Source organism: Ursus americanus, chromosome 14 (genome assembly GCF_024610735.1).
Source record: "Ursus americanus isolate L20-20 chromosome 14, mUrsAme1.1.p, whole genome shotgun sequence".
NCBI classification, from domain to species: domain Eukaryota; kingdom Metazoa; phylum Chordata; class Mammalia; order Carnivora; family Ursidae; genus Ursus; species Ursus americanus.
This window is the reverse complement of record NC_142140.1, coordinates 23,585,850-23,608,274: the sequence shown is the minus strand read 5'-3', so window position 1 is coordinate 23,608,274 and position 22,425 is coordinate 23,585,850. Positions and strand designations below refer to the sequence as shown.

The window sequence follows — 22,425 nt, the reverse complement described above, 5'->3', positions numbered from 1 at the left end:
TACGGAGCTAGTTCCTATGCCCACTTAGCCCAGGCAAAGCTGTTCTACACTTACAACCCTATAAACCACCCTCTGGACATTCAGAGCTACCAAGCTGTATATTGGGTGAGTGAAAGACCCCAGGGAACAATAATTCACAGGAAAATCCTGGAAAATGAGACTATGTGGCAACATAACTTCTTTGTTCATTCACAATGAGGTAGCTCTAAAAAACAAGTTAGTAAATAACTCCATTAATGACACACCGAGAAAACAGAAAGTGAAATTATGTCAGTTACCGTGAATACACAATCATGGGCATGTGGAGATCTGATGCTAGTCAGAACCGGTCCCTAAAGGAAAACCTTTCCCTCTGGTTTAAATGATTACATAAGATCATACTTACTGAAGGCTCACCATGCTGCCAGGCACATGGCAAGACAGCAAAGGTTGCCACCACTATTATTTTTATTGATTAAAAAGTGAGGAGAATAATTTATCCTTGTTTTACTATACTGCTAAAATTCAAGTTGAGGCATGGACTTTCAAAGTGCCACTCTATTGGTTTCTCAGGAAACTACATATGCACTTCCATAAAGCCTACATGCCCACAACCTGTCTTCTTTGCCCTGCACTCTATTGGTCTCCTGCTGCTTCTACCCAGTGAAAACCACAGGAGAATTAGGAAAAAGATGCTCTAGCACAGAGAAATTCTAAGGAGATGACCAGAGAAGAACATTTATATTTGCAGACTCAGGAAAAAGAGAAAGGACCATTTTATCAAATGGGGGATCTCTTTGGAAAAATATGTACAGTAGGAAATAATACTAAAAACTACAAATTGTTGAATGGGTTCCTCTTCATGAAGACAGTTAAGGAAAGCCTTTAATGTCAATTAAGGTGTTTCTTTAAGGATCATTTATAAGTTAACATGATCATGAGCAAGTGAAAATTTTCTGAGTAACATTAATATTTATTGAGCATTATTGACCACTTTTTGTCTGGATGAGTTAGAGTTCCTAGCAGAAAGCAACAAAAATTAGCTGAAATAAGCATGAAGTAAACTGCAGAAAAGATATTGGGGAGGTGCAGCAAGGAAGGGGAGATCAGTCTCAGAAAATAGGAAGGCATCAAAGGGGTCTAGCAGGAGCCAGGAACACAGTCACATCTCACCACAGGAAGCACCTGTCTCACGAGGACACCACCATTACTCCTAGAAAGCAGACACTGCTTCAACCTCTGATGGACAACACTTGCCATGACTCTTCCTTTTTTGCATTCCTGATTCCAGATTCAAAACAATGGACAGCTGATATGAAGGTAAAATGAAGATTTACCACATAGAAATCAATGTTATTCTCACCTGTCCTTATAAAACAATCATGACCACTGGCTCAGCACAAAGGATGTGAGATCTTTTTGAAAGATCCTAAACATATAATGTGATATGACAAAGCCACAAAATCAAGGTTTGCCATGTATTTAATTGCCTATAGGATTAGGGGTACATGTTAATCAGTAGTCAATGGGCAGCAGTCTCCTTTTCATATAAAATACAATTCCTTAATGCTGTAAGTAATTCACCAGGCTTTAGGATGTGATTATATAAAACTCAAAGAATAAGTTATCATATTGACAAATAGAAATATGTTGTAGCTGAAAGCAATCCAAAGCTAGCCAAGTTCAATAAAAGCTCCTTATCTCCATTTTAGGATACATGTCATTAGCTCTGAGAAGATTAATTTTTCCATTCATATTTCAATCTCTTTCCTGGCAAAAAATAAAACTGTGAGTTTTTGAATTACAATCTTCTTGCTTAATCAAATGTTGAGAGTCTCATATAACATGATTGGAATAATTAATAAATTATGCAGACTGCTAAAACTAAAAGGTAGTAGTCCTAGGTAAGTTTCATTTATACTTATACGCATTTACTCCATTAAGACAGACTTTCAAGTTACATGACAAGACACATTCTTTCATTCATCTCTAAAGAGAACTGAAATGCAATGTAAAGATTAGTTATGTATACAGTAGGTATTCCATAATTATCTATTGATTGTATACATTAAATTTAATCCATAGAGGAAAGAGTAATTAATAAACCTTCTGAGAAAATTGTATGCAAGGGATACAATGCCCTCCTTAAAGCCTGATTACAAAAGGTAGTTCATACAAACTGCCGGAGAAATGAATATTATCCACATATTAAAAACTTAATTCACCAAACCAGATTTACTCTCTCAATCAGAAATAAGTCTATTTTCTATGCAAGAAAATGAGGCTCTCACTCAATATCTTATCATTATGAATTGTGTTTCACAAAAAGGTTTACATTACCCATTTCAAACAAATGCTCAAATGAACAAGCTTTCCATAACTATATGGCAAAACATTCTATCGCCCAAAAAGATACAACAAAATGAATCATTAAGAAAATATCTGCAGATTACACAGTTTCTATAAATTGTGCCTTAGAACCTACCACATCTAGTTTTAATTCAATCTTCTAATTTTATTAATATGCATTTTTCATCTTCAACATGCTGACTCACACATAAAAATCTCCCAAGAATATCATCATTAAGTTAGCAAAGAGGAAAAATGCTTGGGGAGGAGATTAAATCTAATCTGGCTGGGTAGAAATCCTATCTTTGTCATTTATTAGCTGTACAACTTTGGCAAGTTTTTAACCTTACCCATACCTGTTTCCTTGCTTAGCAAAATAACAACACTACACTAACAATGGCAACATTTAAGGAAGGAAGTGAAGATGGTTTCGCAGCAGGAGGTTCCTAGGCTCAGGCTGATCCACAAATACAACTAGATAATTATTATATCATCCTAAATACCCCAAGAACCTATCTGAGGACTGGCAGAACAAACTCCACAACTAAGGGTAGAAGGCAGGCCACATCGAGGAGAGTAGGAAATGCAGAGACACTCCTTGGAAGAGAAATAGATTGTGTGGTGGAGGGGGAGCCACAGTTGCAGAGAGGGGCAAGAAATAGACTAGCACACAGGGGAACACAGGGGGAAGGCGAATCCCCAGGGCAATTAGCTTGGAGGGCAAGAGAGCCCAAATTTCACGGGTGCTTGCCACCAGTGGGGTTTGAAGCCTGGGAATTTTGAAGGTCAGCATGCTTGGCTCTGGGAGAGCTCAGAGGACATTGGGGCTGCTCTTGGAGAAAAGGCAGGGTAAACAGCCCAGAGACATACAGCATAGGAACAGCAATCTGAAGAGCACCTGGGGCAGAGAGTGGGGAGGTTAATTCCTCATCTCAAGGCATGTCCCAGAGGGGCAGCATCTCTGGAGAGATCCCTCTGGGAACAGAGGAGGGAGATGCCATCTCCTTCCCCCACCCCTCAGCATTAGCACATGGCCACCTGTGGGAACCAGCACAGCATAGACACTCACTACCAAACTTGCCTGCACCAAGCCCTGACCATGCTCCCCAGCCCTCAGCCCTGAATCCTGGCAGAACCACCCTTCTTGGTCTGCCCTTCCCAATGCAACAGGCACCCCCCCCCCCAAGAAGACTGGCCCAAACTCCTGCCCACAATGCATCTCCCAACCTTGGATGTTTGCAGAGCCTTGATCTGGTGGCAGCAGCAACAGGTCTCATTTCACAAGAGGACCACAGCACATCTTGTTAAAACTCACCACATTCAGGCCAAGGACCAAACACTGCCCACAACAGGCAAAAAGAGCCTCTGCAGACAATTGGACTAGAGGATAAAGTGGCCAGAACAAAACAGCAGAGCACAAACAGCACACATTGGAGATACTCCCAGAAGCACCCGACCCTCGGGAACAGGGGACACCACAAAGCAGGGCACCATAGGATCTCATCTTCAAAAGGCCATTACCCTCAAGAACAGGTGATGTAGCTGACTTTCCTAACACAGTGAAAGAGCTACAGAGACTTAGAGGAAATGAGAAGACAGAGAAATTTATCCCAAAAGAAAGAACAGGACAAGACCATACCTAGAGACCTAAGCAAAACAGATATAAGTAACAGGCCTGATAAAGAATTTAAAGTAGTGATCTCAAGTATACTCCCCAGACTTGAGAAAAGAGTGGTAGACATAAATGAGACCTTTAACACAGAGATAAGCAGAAATAAAGGGTACAAAAAGTGAAATGAGAAACACACTTGATGGAGTGAACAGTAGGATGGAAGAAGCAGAGGAACAAATTAGTGACCTAAAAGAGCAATGAAAGTGATCAAGCTGAACAAAAGAGAGAAAAAAGAATTATGCAAGACAAGAACAGACTTAGGGAACTCAGTGACACCATTAAACATAATAACATTTGTATTATAGGAGTCCCAAAGAAGAGAGAGAAAATGGGGCAGAAAATGTACCTGAAGAAATAACAGCTGAAAACTTCCCTAATCTGGGAAAGGAAACAGACACATAGATCCAGGAGGCACAGAGAACTCCCATTAAAATCAACAAAAGCAGATCCACGCTAGGACGTATTATAATTAAACTGGCAAAATATACCAATAAAGGAAAAATTTTAAAAGCAGCGAGACAAAAGAAGATAGTAACTTACAAGGGAAAACCCATAAAGCTGGCAGGAATTTTTCAAGCAAAAACTTTCTAAGCTAGAAGGGAGTGGCATGATACATTCAAAGCGCTGAAAGGGAAAAAACTGCAACCAAGAATATCCAGTAAGGCTATCATTCAGAATAGGAGAAGAGATAAAGAGTTTACCAGACAAACAAAAATTAAAGGAATTCATGACCACTAAACCAGCCCTACAAGAAATATTAGAGAGGGTTATTTGAATGGAAAGGAGAGCCTAGAAGTGACAGTACAAAGATAGGAAACACAAAAGCAGTAAAAATGAATATTTCCGTGAAGAATCAGTCAAGGAACTCACAAAATAAAGGGATATAAAATATGACACCAGATACCTAAGACATGGGGAAGAGAGGAGTAAAGCATGGGTTCACACTTAAACAACCATCAACTTAATCTAGACTGCTATATGCAGAAGAGGTTACCTACAGACCTAATGGTAACCATATGTCAAAAATCACTGATAAATACGCAAAGAATAAAGAGAAAGAAATTCACATATATCAGTAAAGAAAATCAGCAAGACATGAAAGAGAGAAAAACACAAAAGAATCAGAGAAAATCTTCAGAAACAACCACCAAATAATAAAATGACATAAAAAATACCTACCACTAATTACTTTGAATGTAAATGGACTAAAAACTCTGATCAAAAGACAGAGGGTGAGAGAATGGTTTAAAAAAACAAGACTTGTCTACATGCTGTTTAAAAGAGACTCATCTTAGACCTAAAGAGACTTGAATATTGAAAGTGAGGAGAAGGAGAAACATCTATCATACAAATGGATGTCAAAAGAAAGCCAGAGTAGCAATACTTTTATTGGGCAAAACAGACTTTAAAACAAAGACTTTAACAAGAGATAAAGAAGGACACTAGATAAAAATAAGGGGAAAATCCAACAAGAAGATATAACAATTGTGAATATTTACGCACCCAACACAGGAGCACCCAAATACATAAGACAGTTAATAAAAACATAAAGGAACTAATTGATAATAACTCAATAATAGTAGGGGACTTTAACATCTTATGTACATCAATGGACAGATCATCCAAAGAGAAAAATCAATAAGGAAACAATGGCTTTGAATGAAACACTGGAATGGATGGATTTAACAGATATATTCAGAACATTTCATCTTAAAATAGCAGAATACACATTCTTTTCAAGTGCACATGGGACATTCTCCAGTAGAGATCACATATTAGTTCACAAAACAAGCCTCAACAAATTCAAGAAGAATGAAGTCATACCATGCATCTTTTCTGACCACAATGGTATGAAACTAGAGGTTAACTACAAGAAAAAATCTGGAAAGATCACAAATACACGGAGGTTAAATAACATGCTACTAAATAATGAATGGATCAACCAGGAAATTAAAAAAAATTTAAAAAGTGCATGGAAACAAATGAAAATGAAAACACAATGGTCCCAAAACATTGAGGATGCAGCAAAAGCTGTTCTAAGAAAGAAGTTTATAGCAATACAGGCCTACCTCGAAAAGCAAGGAAAATCTCAAATAAACAACCTAAACTTATACCTTAAAGGAGCTAGGAAAAGAACAACAAACAAAACCCAAAACCAGCAGAAGGAAGGAAATAAATGATATAGAAACTAAAAAAATAATAGATCAATGAAACCAGGAGCTAGTTCTTTGAAAAGATTAACAAAATTAATAAACCTCTAGACAGATTCATCAAAAACACCAAAAGAGAAAGAACTCAAACAAAACCACAAATGAAAGAGAAAAAATAACAACCAACCATAGAAATACAAAGGATTATAAGGGAATATTATGAAAAATTACATGCCAACAAACTGGACAACCTAGAAAAAATGGATAAATTCCCAGAAACATATAACCTACTAAAAATAAAACAGGAAAACATAGAAAATTTGAATAGACTGATAACCAGCAAAGTAATTCAATCAGTAATGAAAAAAAAAAAAAAAACACAGAAATACCAACAAACAAAAGTCCAGTACCAGATGGATTTACAGGCAAATTCTACCAGTTAAAGGAAAGTTAATACGTATTCCTCTCAAACTATTCTAAAAAAATAGAAAAGGAAAGAAAATTTCAAAATTCATTCTATGAAGCCAGCATTATCCTGATACCAAAACCAGATAAAGACATCACCACAAAAGAGAACTATAGGCTAATATTCCTGATGCACATAGATGCAAAAATACTTAGTAAAACACCAGCAAACAAAATTCAACAATACATTTAAAAAATCAGTTGCCACAATCAGGTGGGATTTATTCCTGAGCTGCAAGGGTGATTCAATACTTGTAAATAAATCAACACGATACATCACATCAACAAGAGAAAGGGTAAGAACCATATGGTCATTTCAATAGGTGCAGAAAAAGCATCTGACAACATCTATTCATGATAAAAGCCCTCAACAAAGTAGGTTTAGAGGGAACATAATCCAACATAATGAAGGTCATATGTGAAAAACCCACAGCTATCATCATCATCAATAGGGGAAAACTGAGAGCTTTTCTCCTAAGGTCAGGAAGACAAGGGTATCTATTCAACATAGCACTGGAAGTCCTAGCCACAGCAATCAGACAACAAAAAGAAATAAAAAACATCCAAATCAGTAAGGAAGAAGTAAAACTTCCACTATTTGCAGATGACATAAAACTATATATAGAAAACCTGAAAGACTCCACCCAAAAATTGCTAGAACTGACACACAAATTCAGTGAAGTTGCAGGACACAATATCCACGTACAGAAATTTGTTGCATTTCTACACACCAATAATGAAGCAGCAAAAAGAGAAATTAAGAAAATAATTCCATTTACAGTTGCACCAATAATAAGATACCTAGGAATAAATCTAACCAAAAAGGTCAAAGGCGTATACTCTGAAAACTATAAAACACTGATGAAAGAAATTGAAGACAACACAAAAAAATGGAAAGATATTCCATACTCATAGATTAGAATAAATATTGTTAAAATGTCTATACTAAAAAAAGCAATCCACACTTTTAATGGAATCCCTATCAAAATACCAACAACACTTTTCACAGAACTAGAACAATTCTAAAATCTGTATGAAACCACAAAAGACCCCAAATAGTAAAAGTAATCTTGAAAAAGAAAAGCAAAGCTGGAGGCATCACAATTCCAGACTTCAAGTTATATTACAAGACTACAGTGATCAAAATAGTATACTACTGGCACAAAAACAGACACACAGATTAAGAGAAGAGAATAAAAACTCAGAAATGAACCCACAGCTAGATGGCCAGTTAATCTTTGACAAAACAGGAAAGAATATCCAATGGAAAAAAGGCAGTCTCTTCAACAAATGGTGTTGAGAAAACTGGACAGCAACATGCAAAAGAATGAAACTGGACTACTCTCTTACACCATACACAAAAATAAATCAAAATGGATTAAAAAGCTAAATGTGAAACCTAAAACCATAAAAATCCTAGAAGAGAACACAGGCAGCAACTTCTCTGACACTGGCTGTAGCTACTTCTAGATATATCCTCTGAGGCAAGGGAAACACAAAAGCAAAAATAAACCATTGGAACTACATCAAAATAAAAAGCTTCAGTGCAGTAAAGGGAAGAATCAACAAAACTAAAAAGCAACTTATGGAATGGGAGAAGATATCTGCAAATTACCTTTCCGATAAAGGGTTAGTATCCAAAATATATCAAGAACTTAAACAACTCAATACCAGAACACAAATAATCCAATTAAAAAATGGGCAGACATGAATACACATTTTTCCAAAGAAGACATACAGACCCCCAACAGACAGCCAACAGACACATGAAAAGATGCTCATCATCACTTAGTATCAAGGAAATGCAAATCAAAACCACAATAAGATATCACCTCACAATTGTAGGAATGGCTAAAATCGACAACACAAGAAACAACAGTTGTTGGTGAGGATGTGGAGAAAAAGGAACCCTTGTGCACTGTGGGTGGGAACGCAAACTGGGGCAGCTACGTGGAAAACAGTATGAAGTCTCCTCAAAAAGTTAAAAATAGAACTACCATCTGGTCCAGTAATTGCAGTACTGGGTATTTACCCAAAGAATACAAAAATACTAATTTCAAAGGGATACATGCACTCTTGTAGCGATATTTACAATACCTAAGATATGGAAGCAGCCCAAGTGTCCCATCAATTGATGAATGGATAAAACAGATGTGGTGTGTGTGTGTCTGTGTGTGTGTGTGTGTGTGTGTGTGCGTGTGTGTAATGGAATATTATTCAGCCATAAAAAAGAATGAACTCTTTTGATCTGCTATGACATGAATGGAGCTAGAGAGTTATCACATTAAGCGAAATAAGTTAGAGAAAGACAAATACCATATGATCTCGCTCATTATGTGGAATTTAAGAAACAGAACAAATGAGCAAAAGGGAAAAAAAAGAGAGAGACACAAATCAAGAAGCACACTCTGAGTGGTAGAGAATAAATTAATGGTTGCCAGAGGGGAATGGGCTAAATAGGGGATGGGGATCAGGAGGGAACTTGTGATGAGCAGCAGGTGATGTGTTGAATCACTAGATCATACACCGGAAACTAATACAACACTGTATATTAACTAACACGGATTAAAATAGAAACTTACAGGAAAAAAAAGATGATCAGGAAGAATCTCAGATGGGTAAGAGGGGGGAGATAAGAAGAGAAGATGTGGATCAACTGAGATGACAAATTCCATTTGGGCCGGGAGAGATGGAGACATTTGTAAACAGATGGCCCACAGGCAACCAGGAATGTGGGTTCAGACACAAAGAAAGAGCTTTGTGAGGAAATCCATACAGACTCCTGGAAATCATAGGCATGACTAACACCAATATTTGTTTTCAAAATATTTTTTATATATCATTGTATTTCAAAAATATCCAAGTATGAATAAAGTAGAAAGGTAAACAAATACATTTCAATCATGTACAAACTTCTGAAATTAAAAAATGAGTTCTCTTAACACATGATCCAGAAAATACTGATTCTCACATGTCTCTGATTTGTCTATGAATCTGAATCATGACAGCCATGAATCCCTTGGAATCATACACTGATAATGTTGATGATGATAGCAATAAACTCTTGTATAACACTTACCACATGTTAAGCATATTATCCTCCTCTGTAATTTTTCTCCTTTAAAATATAATTGTAGGGCAGATGTCCCATTTTCAGGGCAATCAGATACACGTGTGATCCAGCTTTACCCTTAGCCTCAAATCTATTTAGACTTGTGCTATTGGTTCTTGTCTATCTTATAGCAACAAGCAGGTCAACGCTGTGAAGTTCTGCCAGAGTCTTCTTATTTTGCTCTGTCTGGCCAATCTCAGTGGTTTTTTTATTTACAATCTACTTGTTTCATATTTAACCAACTCGACTTGGTACCATCTCTTCTTCCAATACTTTAAATATTCCCTCTGATCAAAACTGTCTATTATACAACAAAAGCCAGAGGAGACCTTCCTTCCTCCGAAACGCCTCACTGAGTAAGAGAAGGATTAGTCATTCATTCAGGAAATGAGGGGCTTGGATTAGTTCTCTAAATTCCCTTTTTGCTCTCAACAGGATCAGAGAGCCACTCCCAGGCCACATCACCTAAATGAATATCACAGGTATGCACGAGCCAGGGTACAGACACAGCTGGGTCAATCTTAATTCTTTAATCCACTCTGATTTTCTTAAAACCCCTCCTCAAGAACCAAAATGGCTTTTTGAAAAATTTATTTTCATGTTTTTAATTTTATTTTTATTTAAACTTGCTTTATTGTCTGTGTCCTTCCTTGCCTTCACTCAGGCCCCAGCACATAAATACCACCTTGTTAATTCCGGCAGAGCAAAAATTGTGTCTTACAAACACAGTCATAAATGCCCAACCACAAAGCAGTGGCTAAATAAATGCTTATAAAACAAACCAGTGACTAAGAAGCCAATTAGTTCGGTAAGTCCAAACCTCCACTGAAAGTCTGCAAGATAAGCTCTCTCTGCTGTGCTATGCCTAAGTGGGGAGGGGCTAGTAATCAGTTGGCTTCCAGAATTCATTAAGGACCCTTGGACCTGGAATACTAGTATGTCAGCACATTTGTGGAAATAATGGGAAAAATGAAGACCAAAGACTGACTTGAACTTTACATTTCTTTGTTCTCATTACCCATTCACTAAACCACAGGAGTATAAAACAAAAATGATCCTTTTGTGTAAAAACGTTGGAATACTAACCTTTACTGAATCTATTCCCACACCGCACAGAGGAGCTCTCATCCAGGTGTAGGCTGAATTTTACCATTTTTTTTCCCCACCATGAAAACCAATTTTGATAGCTTTTAAAATGAAACCAATTTCCATTTCTTAAACTATAAGTCACTCTCAATTTCTACATTTAGCATCTGAAAATTACAAATTAATTTCCTTCTAGAATGTAAGTTCTAAAAAGAAAGAGGGCTTTCTTATCTTCCACAGCTGTATCCACAGTGCCTAATACATGTGGCTGACAATCAATAAATATTTGTTGAAGGGAAGAACAAACATACATTTCAACTGACATAACATAGAAAGGATCTGGTATATAAGCATCTGGGGGAACTCAGTAAGGGAGATAAAGGAACAATTACTAGCTGAAGTACCTCACTGCTTACTCTTAAAAGAGCACAGAAAATTGGGAGATCGAAATATGGAGCCCTCCTCTACCTTGCACTCTCAAACTTTTGCTACTACTGCCTGGCAAGGGCAGTTAGCAGATGCTCCATTCTTTATTTCCAGTGGGAAGCAACCGCTCTCCAAGGCTGCAGGCAAAGAATACCCATGTCCATCCTTCTAGTGTCCAGATCTGTGCTGTCCAATATGGTAGCCACTAGCCCCATGTATCCATCAAGCGCCTGAATCGTGGCTAGGGTGAAATGAGATGGGCTGGAAACGTAAAATGCAAACCAGATTCCTGAAGAGGACAGAAAACAGAGGTACACTATCCTACTGATAATTGTTTTATATTAATTACATGTTGAAATGATAACAGTTTGGATATATTGGGGTAAACAAAAAATATTACTAAAATTAATTTCACCCGTTTCTTTTTAGTTCTCTGAATGTGACCCAGAAAATTGTTAAATACTGATGTGGCTCATGTTATATTTCTACTGGACAGTGCTAAACCAGACTGACAGAGAGTCTGTACGCCACTAGAAGGAATACTCATGGACAAACAGCAGGATCTGACTCCTAACTTCTCAATCTATAATTAGGAAATTAGTTAGATTTTCTACCACATACCAATGTAGAGTCTCCCTTAAAGGCTCACAACAGCACCTGGGGAATAACACATTAGCCTTGATTTCTAGATAAGGAAATGGAGGCACAAAAAGGAGAAGGCACTTATACAAAGTTACAGAGCTGGTAAATGCGAGGGCAAAACCGTGACGCAAAGTCAGCCTGGCTTCCAAATGCATGTGCTTCTCCTTCTTCTCCAGTCACTCAGAGAATTTTCTCCGTGTTCTAGAGGCTTACATAAGGATGCCAACCATCCTTCCTGCCTTACCCTGCGGTGGGCTTCTCTTTGACACTCTACAGCATTCACCCTTATTTCTCCCAGACACTAACCCACAGATAAAGAGAACTAGGTGAAACGGTGGCAGAAAAATTCAGAAAAATTACCAGAGTTGACATCCCATACACTGCTATCTCGTGAAAAAAGAATCAAGTTTTCCTAATTGGGCTTTTTAGCCTTTGCAATTCAAAAGCTCTCCATCGAACCTGTCACCAGGAGTATAACCCGCTATGAAGAAATTTACCTACTGGTTCACCGCTACCTGTGAGGTCACTAATTTGGGCAAGTGTTATTTCACCTGTTGTGAACTCGCTTACTTAGTTTCTTAGCAGCCTCCAGAGCTTCCTTTGCAGTGTCTGCGACGAAGAATCTTTGAACTCTGACTCCATGGTCAGACATCAGTTTCTTGCTCTGGTATTCCTGCAGGTTCAGCCATCTTCGGGGGGTTAACTGAACTGCCTAGAGAAATTGAGAGAGAGAGGTAAGAACACTTAAAAATAACAAGAAAAATAGCAGTCAACGCATGTAGCCAGTCTTATAGGTACCCTCAAATGACAATCAGTAACACAGGTCTTTTTAAAAGGAAAAAGAAAACTATATAAATTCTTCATGCTTAATTGTTTTTCTAATCAAAAATGTTAAGGACAACTACACACACAATAAATGAATGCAGGTTTAAAGAAGTGGCGAGAACTGAATAGGGTCTATCATCTAGTTAACAAGAATGTGCCAGTGTCAATATCCTAGTTTTGACATTGAACTAGAACTACATAAGACGTCAACATGAGGACAAGAGGGGGAAGGGTACATAGGACTGTTGCACTTCTTTTGCAGTTCCCTAAGCATCTATAAGTATTTAAGAATAAAAGGTTATTTTTAAAAATGTTAAGATCTCTATTATATAGGATATGTCTCCCCCAATTCCCACTCCAAATAAAGCACACAGCATTATTTTAATAACTGTGTGCACACTGCTAATCACTGTAAGGTATCTCAGAAATTCTTTTTAACACTTTGAGGTTCAATGGGCCACTGATTAATCCACTTCTTTACCATAGTTTTTAATGGAAGCTAGGCACAATCATTATGTGTTTAATGATATTATCTCTTTCACACACCAAATTTAAGGATTGTCACCTGAAACAATCATAATTAAACTACTTCCTAAAAATTGCAACTTGTGTATAAAAGTAACTTTGCTTAAGCATCATGTAGAAGTGGTTTTCCAATATGTACTATCAGTTTTTAATCTGTGCTGAAAGAAAGTAGTCAAAAAGCAGAATAACATTAATAAATAAATTCTTCTCATTTTATCCAGTAAGATCAAAAGCATTTCTGATCAAATCTATAGACCCCAAAAATGAATATACCTAGTTTAAGCTCATGTCCAACCATGAGTCATGATGCAAAAACAAACAAACCAACAGAACAAAACAAAACAAAACCCACTACTCACAGTAGGTAAGATAACAACACTATTAATGCACAAACCAAAAACTCAGTCACACAACTGGATCACAAGACTGGTGGAAGAAAATCACCTGACACATTTCCTAGTGGCTTCTGTCAATGGCCTTCGTAGATGGCCAAGACAATACCACACGGGCCATTAACAGGTCCACAGGGCTTTACAACATGGGATCATTAGGTTTCAGGACCTCAAATGTGTCCTTAAAATGGCACTTTCTTCTGGAAATCTCCAAGCTACAATACACTCATGGATCTCTTCTGGACAAGGGACATTCCAAGAAGGCTCCAGAACCTAACAACTAAACTGGGTTTTACTCAAGGACAGTGTGTGTCTTCAGCTTCTTTGTATTTTTAAGAAGAATGTGATGGTGCTTGGCATACGGAAAATACTCAAGAAATATTAGATGGCCAAATGAATAAGCCCTGCCTTTTGTCCTTTTGTTCCCAACTACAGGTAATTTTTCATTTCCAGAAAGTGACTTTCTCTAAAAATAGAAAAGTAAAAGTTCTTCAGACCTTAAAAAAATAATAATTTACACACACTCGTAAAAAATTCAAAATGTTGAAGCTGTCTACACTTCTTCAGAAATAATACTGGAGTCAAAATAAATTATAGACAAGTTATGCTAACATTATATACTATATGATTAACTGTATATGATTTGTTAATCTTCTGAATTTTTAAGTCTTGATGAAACATTAGTAATTTGAAAAACACAAAATTTCACACATAACATACTTATTGACTTAAGAGTCTTAATAACACATCTTATAACGTACCAAGAAAATTCAAGTTTAAGGCATTTAGTGAAAGCTTCCTAATGAAAGAAAAGATTAAGCATTAGATATATACTAGATTCTGCAACCACTTTTAAAAAGCAGATGGGGAAGGATCAATAGATTAAGTCTATGTTGACACATCAACTTAAAGCCATTAACAGAAGAAAAAAGAACTACAGTTTGAAAAGAGCATGTGGGAGACTAAAAACAGCCACTAAAAACAGTGTGGTCTGGTCAATTCCTTTTCATTAGAACACTCACCATATTAATTTTGGATATGTTAATGCAATCTGCTGCAAACTAATTGCAATTGATCCAGAGACCAGCTTCACAGACATATAATACATATTGACTGTTTCTGCACTGACTCAGATGAAAGCCTGCTTAAAGTCTGTTGCTCTTAAATTGAAAACCAACACAGTGAACATAGTTCCAAGGCACTGCAGATACCCAAGCTATCACTCGACAAAGTGATCATCCTACAGAATAACCGTCTACCTTTGTCAAACCTAAGCTCAGAAGAGTAGGGTCCCTGGCTGGGTCTAAAACTTCATCAATTGAACTACATTTGCTAGGAATCTGTGGTACATCCAGAAAGGAAAAGGTTAAGTCTACCTCTGCATTTTCAGGGGGAAGAAAAAAAGGAGAGAAATTTACTAAGTAAGTGGATGGTTTCCAGTGGTGGCTGGAAATGTAATCAACTGCTGAATCATAAAAACAATAAGAATAGTTTCCTCTCCCATTATGGAGCATCGGCCATGTGCTAGGCATTCCACTAAGCACTCATGTTGTCTAATAGTCAAAACCACTGTGAAGAGTGAAGTATTATTACTTCACGGTCATTAATGTAAACCAATCAGTACTACTAATCTTCCTCCTTCCAGATACTCCTTTGACTTAGATGAAGTTAGATGCAGCTGCGTAACTAGTTCTGGTCAATAAATTATGTATATATATGGTGTGTAACTCATCTGGACCAACATTTGATTACCAACCCTTCTCCCCCTAAGTTCTCTCTCTCTCGACACGGGGAATGGGAATATTAACGTTGGCAGCTAATCTATCACTTAGGGGTCACAGTAAGACAGACATACTCCCAGGTCACTCACAATGAATGTGTAATGAAAAATGAGCCTTTGTGGATTTCCAGCCACCAAGATTCTGGAGAATACTTGTTACTGTGGCTGAACCTAGCCTCTCTGTAGTATCCTGACTAATAAAACCATCTTATAAATCAGGAAACCCAGGCTGAGGTTTAAGTCACTAGCCAAAGATCACAGCTGTCAAGCAGCACAACTTCTCTAATACACACTATTGATCCACTGAGTCATACTGTTGGTTCCCTGTGTTTATATTCTGTTCCCACATTCCCAGAGGCCCCTTGATGATAAAGATGGAGACCAGGAGAGTGAGATTGTGCTCTTCTCAAAAGGCTAAAAGGCTTCCAGGAATGGAATTCTCACGAAATGCTGGCACAGTGCTTCTTAGGAAAAATGTAACTGCTTCAGGCTTTCGGAGGGAGGTAGGGAGGTAGAGATGTGAGTAGAGGCTGTCCTAAGACACCAGAATGGTAGAGGCAGTTTATTTGAACTCCTAGGAAGAGCTACCTGTTAAAACGCTAGACTAGTATCTTCCCGGGAAATTCATGTACTCCAGAATGTGAGCAATGGAAAGGAATTTAAGGACCATTTGACCCAGTACCTTTCAATACTTTCTGACAGTTATTTGCCCGTTTGCCTTCAGGTCAATCCCTAAGCTCTTTGCCAACTGTCTTCTGCCTAAATTTGAGACCCCATTCAGAGATGAATAGTGAGAAGAAGACTTCAGGCTTTGTCTTCCTCTTTCTGAGTCAGACTTCAGGTCCCCCCCCAGAAAGCCCTTCCTTCATAATTCCAGCTCCCATTGTCTGCCCCACCATGACTCCTGCACCCATCAACTGGCCCCAGACTCTGATAACACCACCTCCTTCCACCCCTTAGGCTCGTAGAGGATTCCTGCTGTTGCCAATCTCTGGGTTGCCTTCCCAGCCCCTCTTTGCCTGCCAAGAGTTCTGACATCTTTGTCAGTAACTGTCTCCCCCTGTTAAATCTATTAAACAACCTGGTGCCCCACAGAGCCTGAAGGTGCCCCTTCAAGGCACGGGAATGGAAAGACGATGGCAGTGGCCCACTTATGAAGGTGACTTTGGGACCCTACTCTGAGGCAGTTTCTCAGGCAATCACGTTTCATATACTGGGGTTCCAAAGTATAGAAGGACTAGTGGGGTCCAACCTCCTCATTTTACAGTCAGGAAACTTGAGGCCTAAAGATGGGAAGTAAACTGCCTAGGGATCCTCTAATGAGACACAGGCAGGAGGACAACTAGACTAATCCCCATTTTCTGTCCTTCCTTCATACAGATTTTGGCACGTGACTGTATTAGGAAGAGCATCATGCTCTCAAAACAGCTGGGGTGGGTGGGCATCTGGGGTGAGTTCCATCTGGACTTTCATGCTGACCTTTCCATGGCTCCCTTCCCTTCCATGTTTCTTTTCCAGAGCAAGCATTTCCAAGCTTGGAAGGGAAGTGGGAAATACAACTTAAAAGAAAAGCATGGCATAAAGATTTAAGGGCCTATGGGAACAAGGGAGCAGAGGCAGAAGAAAAAGAATGAAAAATGAGGGGAAAGACAAAGAGAACCAAGAGATAAAAAGACAATGACTAAGCAGGCAAAAATTCACAAGAAAACTCAAAGCACAAAATTAGACAGCTACATAGAAAAAAAATGACACGACCGAGAAATCATCCTTCGCCCCATGGTTTTAAAATTAGAGGTGTAGAGACTACTGAAATAGCAGCACAGGAGGAGAAAAATCAATAAAGGGAGTAGAGAAAATGTCACTGAGCTGGGTGCCCCCCAAAGGGAGGCTCGGTGAGCCACATCTGCCCACTGGCTCTCAGCGCCCCCTTGGTCTTTCTGCATGCAGCCTGACGCTCCCCAACAATGCTTCACTCAGGAAAGGAGCAGAGGCGGGTCTTAGGAAGAGCTGAAGACCCACTAGGAATCAGTAAAATAGAAATGAAAACAAAAACGAAGGTTTCATGATGTCACTGGTGAAGGTATGGGGAAATGCACTGCGCACTATCCATGCATAGAGAACACCAGCGCGACCATCTTCAAAACCAATCTGACGGCGTTGATGAAAACGACAACAACCACATCCTCTGAACTGGAACGTCTCCTTTTGGGTGCTTAACCTAGGGGAAAATGTGCTAGGGATATGTACCGCGATCTTGTGTATAGTGTTGTGTATAATAAAGGATAAAGTTGGGAGGTGATCCAAATGCCTACCAAATAGGAAATGGGCTGAATAAACCACAGTATATTTTAACAATATGAAGCATTCAAAATATCTGTGGCAACACAATAGCACCCAGTATGTGTTCTCCTACATCCTCAGTTATTTTGTAGGTTGGGTGCCAAAATTTTTAAGCAACCATGTACAGCCCTCCAGGACCCTTATCCTTGGCTACAAGGCCCAGGAAGCTATGTGTGGAGAGGGTAGAGTCACAGGGTTCAAGCAGCCTGGATTACTGACTTACTGTACAGACTGCTGCCTTGGCCTTGGAGTCCCCAGACCCACATTTGCATGAATGAGAAATAAACTTTTGATGTGTTTACCACTGAGATCTTGGGAATAACTTGTAATCGCCTCATTGACTAGCTTAGACTGGTAAGTATGAACGTCCTAACATCGATTGTTCTCCAAGGCACATTACTGAAAGAGAACAGCCAGTTTCTTTCAATATTTAAAGTAGAATAATATTTATATTTCCGACACACATGTCCACACACAAGGCAACATTCTCTATCTTTTAAGGTATAAGTGTAAGTATATGTACAGGGAAAGGTCCCGATGAAGTTCACCAACTTAATGCCAGTAAACTTGAAGAGAGCACACCAGAAAGATGATAATCAAAGGGAGATTTACCCTAATCTATAATTTTTAAGACAATTCTCATAGAAAAACATTCATTTATTATTTGTGCCATGAAAATCAATCTACTTAGAAACAACATTGAGAGGAAGTAATCAAAACCTAGGCTTTAACCCAACTGCACAGCCTGGAGCATCTATTAACTTGTCTGGGAAATGAAGGGCTTACACCCTTACTTCAGTGCAGCAGAATTCTCCAAATGCGGTGTGAAACCAAGGGGGGGAGGGCAAACGCTTGCATTCTCTGTTACACAGAAAGACCACCCCTAATATAAACTCCTGCTGTGAGACAGGAACAGGCTCTTAAACCTCATTTCAAGCTCTCAATAGCAATGACGACAGTGGAATACAAACAAGGAATTAGCTGTAAACTCAGAGGAAAATATATTCCCCTCTCGTTGCAAGCATGGCAAGGAAGGCAGATGCTCAGTGGGCTGTGGCAGGCCAAAAGTTGGTATGTGTTTGTTATATTTTAGTTTTTGCCAATGTTATTCTGTATGTAAATTAGTACCCATAAATCTACCTTAGTCACGTTACCTAGGAAATAGTAGGCTTCAAATAAATGTGTTGGGGCACATGAAAAGACAGATATAACTCAATGTGTCTCAATATGGGTATCACAAAATAAAAGACCTGCCTGCTTAAAACAGGCTCTGATGAAGATGCCACTTCACTATCACCCTATATAAGAGATACAGTGGAATCCTGTTTATAAGAGGAAAATTATAACAGCAGCAATAACAATAAAAATAATGGCACTTTTCTGTTTAATCCTGGATGTGATTATATCAACTCCTCCTTCAGAAAGACAACATGCTAAAAACAGAGACAAAGAAAAGCAACATCGTGCTAGAAGCCTAAGCCTATGGAAAAGAAAAAAAATGATGTCAGATGTGGAAGAAAGTGTAGGAACCTGGGTACTGACACTTTGTTACAGTTTACTGTATGTTCAGCCTAAGTGGGAGGCCTTCATTTAGAGTCACCTTTGGAAATATAGCATCCCTTTTATCTAGAACTGGAATGTTCCTGACCCTTGTCCGTTTAGGTTACCCCCACTTTGCACAGCATAAGGAAATGAACTAACCAATTACTTAGTGCCCTGTGGCTGAGTTCATACGTTCTAGCAGGTACACAGAGAGACCGTGATCACTTACAAAATGGAAGAAACTAACAGACCCATCCTCATAGGCTGCTTTGTGGATTAAATGAGTTAATATGTGCAAATCTGCTGGAATAGTGCCCAACAGATCATAAGCACTCAAAAGAATGTTCTGCTATTATTATTCAATGCAGAAATACAAAGGGGGAGAGAAAGTATAACATGGAGACACTGAACAATCCCTAAAATAAAAATAGTAGGTGATCCAATAAACGATAAAGAAATGCCCACGGTGTCCTGCTGTTCGCTTTAAATGCATCTGGGGAAGTATTTTTAAACTCTAATAGTGGAATCTCTATACTTAAATCACTCAATAGTCACAGAAAGAGAAAGGACAGCTATTTACAAAAGGAAGGGCCGGACAAAGCTTACATTCGGTAGGCAAAGGAAAATGTGCCATTTGTGCTAAGTATCTTGACCTTCTATCTCATTTGAGCCAGGGCACTCCACCTCACAGATGAGCAAATGCGAGGGTCAGAGAGATTAAGTAACTTGTCTAAGGCTACTCAGCTGGGTAAGTGATTCAGGATTTGAATCCAAGTCTAAAAAAAACCATGAGCTTTCTATTATTCTAAACGATTCTTTTTTATTTATTTATTATTATTGGGGGGGGGGGGTCTGTGATTCCAAATCAATAAAAAGGACTTAGAATGACCACAGACAAAAACCATACTGCCATTCCTGACCTAAAAATACAGTGTTCCATTTAAAAGGAGGGAAGACAGAGCAGCAGACGAAGTGAGAACACCAACAGAGGTGGGGTAGTCCCCGAACACATGGTGCAGGGGAAATGTGTGGCGTCATGAGAGCAGGGGGCTAGAGAAGCAAAGTCAAGTTTCCTGATGAAGAGAAAGAAGAGCCAGGCTCTTCTTTATAAGCAATCAGACTAGGATCAGATGTGGAGCCCAAGGCCACTCCTGGCTCCTCTGGCACCGTCTCCGACAGTACCACCCTGTCTGTCTAAGGACCCCACAGTAAGGAGGGGGCAGCATCTGTTAAATAAATAACCTGTGCTGCCAGGAAAGAAATGAAAGTTCAAGTTTCAGACCATCCAGAAACTGGATCATAGCACTTACGATTAGGATTAATGCTTCCTGCAGTACCCTTACAAAATCTTCTATTTTTAAACCAAATGAAATCCTAGCAAACATGGAGCAGTGCCGTGAAGTTACAGAAATTCTACTATACACTTGATGAGCATTACCTCATTTAATTCTCACAACCCCCTACAAGGAAGAAACTGACAGAAGCCCATTTTACAGATGGGCAAAGTAAGGCTCAGAGAAGCTAAGTGTTGCCAAAATGAACAGACACTTAGAGCAGGTGTGCCTGACTCCACAGTCTGCTCTTCAGTGAAACACTAACGGTGAATGCCCCCTCCTCCCCCAAGGCCACAAAAGTGGGTCCTGAGCAAGGACAGGGGCAGGAGGAGAAACAGGAGGTGGTGCGTAGATTTCACTGCAGGAAGGTACAGAAATGTCCTGAATATGAGGCTGAAGGTAAAAATGGGAAGTTCTGAATGAGAGCAAGGTTCCTGGATGGGTTTCACTAAGTCAAAAGAATTAAGATTCTCAAAGATACAGCCTTGTTCTTTTTATCCTAGGTTCAGCAGAAAAGCAGCATGTTTTTTTAAGGAGCAAAGAAATGTAGAACTCTTTGTAGTAAGGACAAATGCCCAAAGGAGAGTTGGTTCCATAAGTCCGTACTGCTGCTCTGCCAACAGCAGGAAAGAAGGGGAGGGAAAAATACAACCTTGATAAACATTAGCATATTAACACAACAGCAGAAACAAAATGTATAAAAGGCACTAAAAATACTGAACAGCATCATTTCAAAAATGCCTGCCCGTCCCCTAGTGGAGAGTGTGCCAGCTTGACTATGTTGCATAGGAAAATCACCTTAATTTTATATTGTGAACAGAAGTGGGCAAGATTTATTTACATGAAGAAAGAAAACAAATTAAGGTAGAGTAAATACATACATGCATTTAACTCCTACCAGGGAAACCGGCAGAATCTGTACTTTGTTCATTCATTTGAACAGTTTTCCACTGGGTGTTTATAATGTGGTCGTAATACAATGAGGTCTACTGGTCAACAGCACAGACAAGATCTTTGCTGTCACAGAGCTCAGGTCCTAGGAGGGGAGGCAGGGAAGAAGGACGTGAACACAGAAATGGAGAATGTACTGACAGAGTGGGAAGTGCTCTGGAGGAAATAACATATATACACGAGGAATTATGGAGGCAAAGGGCACACTGTGTGATGACCTGGAAAGAAATGCCATCTGCACAAAGACCTGAAGCTATTAAGGAGATAGACATGTAAAGAAGCTGAGGAGAAACCTAGCAGGCATGGTCCAAGGCCTTGAGGCAAGAAAGGGTTAACAGGGGCAGGAGCTAGTGGGGAATAGGTCTGTGTCAAGCAGGGGAGAAAGGGGAACAGGGACCAGACCATGAAGGTGCATAGAAGCTGCAGTCCAAAGTTTAGATTTTATTCACTCAGAGTTTTAAGCAGGGGAATGAAATTGAGTTCACATTTTGGAAAAGTCACTCTGTTTTCTGTTTAGAGAAGGGAACCAGTTACGAGAGCTGCGTTAAACCAGACCAGAGTCAGCCACCTTTTTCTACAAACAGCAGAATAGAAATAGTAAAGAGTCATACAGTAAATCTGGCTTTGAGGCCAGGGTGTCTATGCTGCAACCCCACCTTTGTCACATAAAGCAGGCAGAAATAATATATAAAAGAATAGGCATGGCTGTGTCCCAGCAACGCTTTATTTGCAGAAACAGTTTTGGCTGGGATGTCAGTGTGCAGACCCTCAACTAAATAACAGAGAAGTGCAGTGGAGGTAGAAACAGAGAAATGAAGGGATTCGGGATATAGCTGGGTGATGAAACAAAGATTA

General features: G+C 39.0%; 1 protein-coding gene across 1 annotated transcript in view; it reads right to left on the bottom strand.

The window, feature by feature from the left end:
* Positions 1-22,425, bottom strand: part of SUCLG2 (succinate-CoA ligase GDP-forming subunit beta) — a 254,209-nt gene that overhangs the window by 189,897 nt on the left and 41,887 nt on the right. The window contains exon 2 of the mRNA XM_045774661.2: positions 12,452-12,593. Coding sequence (XP_045630617.1) covers positions 12,452-12,593 — 142 coding nt within the window. The remainder of the gene's footprint in view (positions 1-12,451; positions 12,594-22,425) is intronic.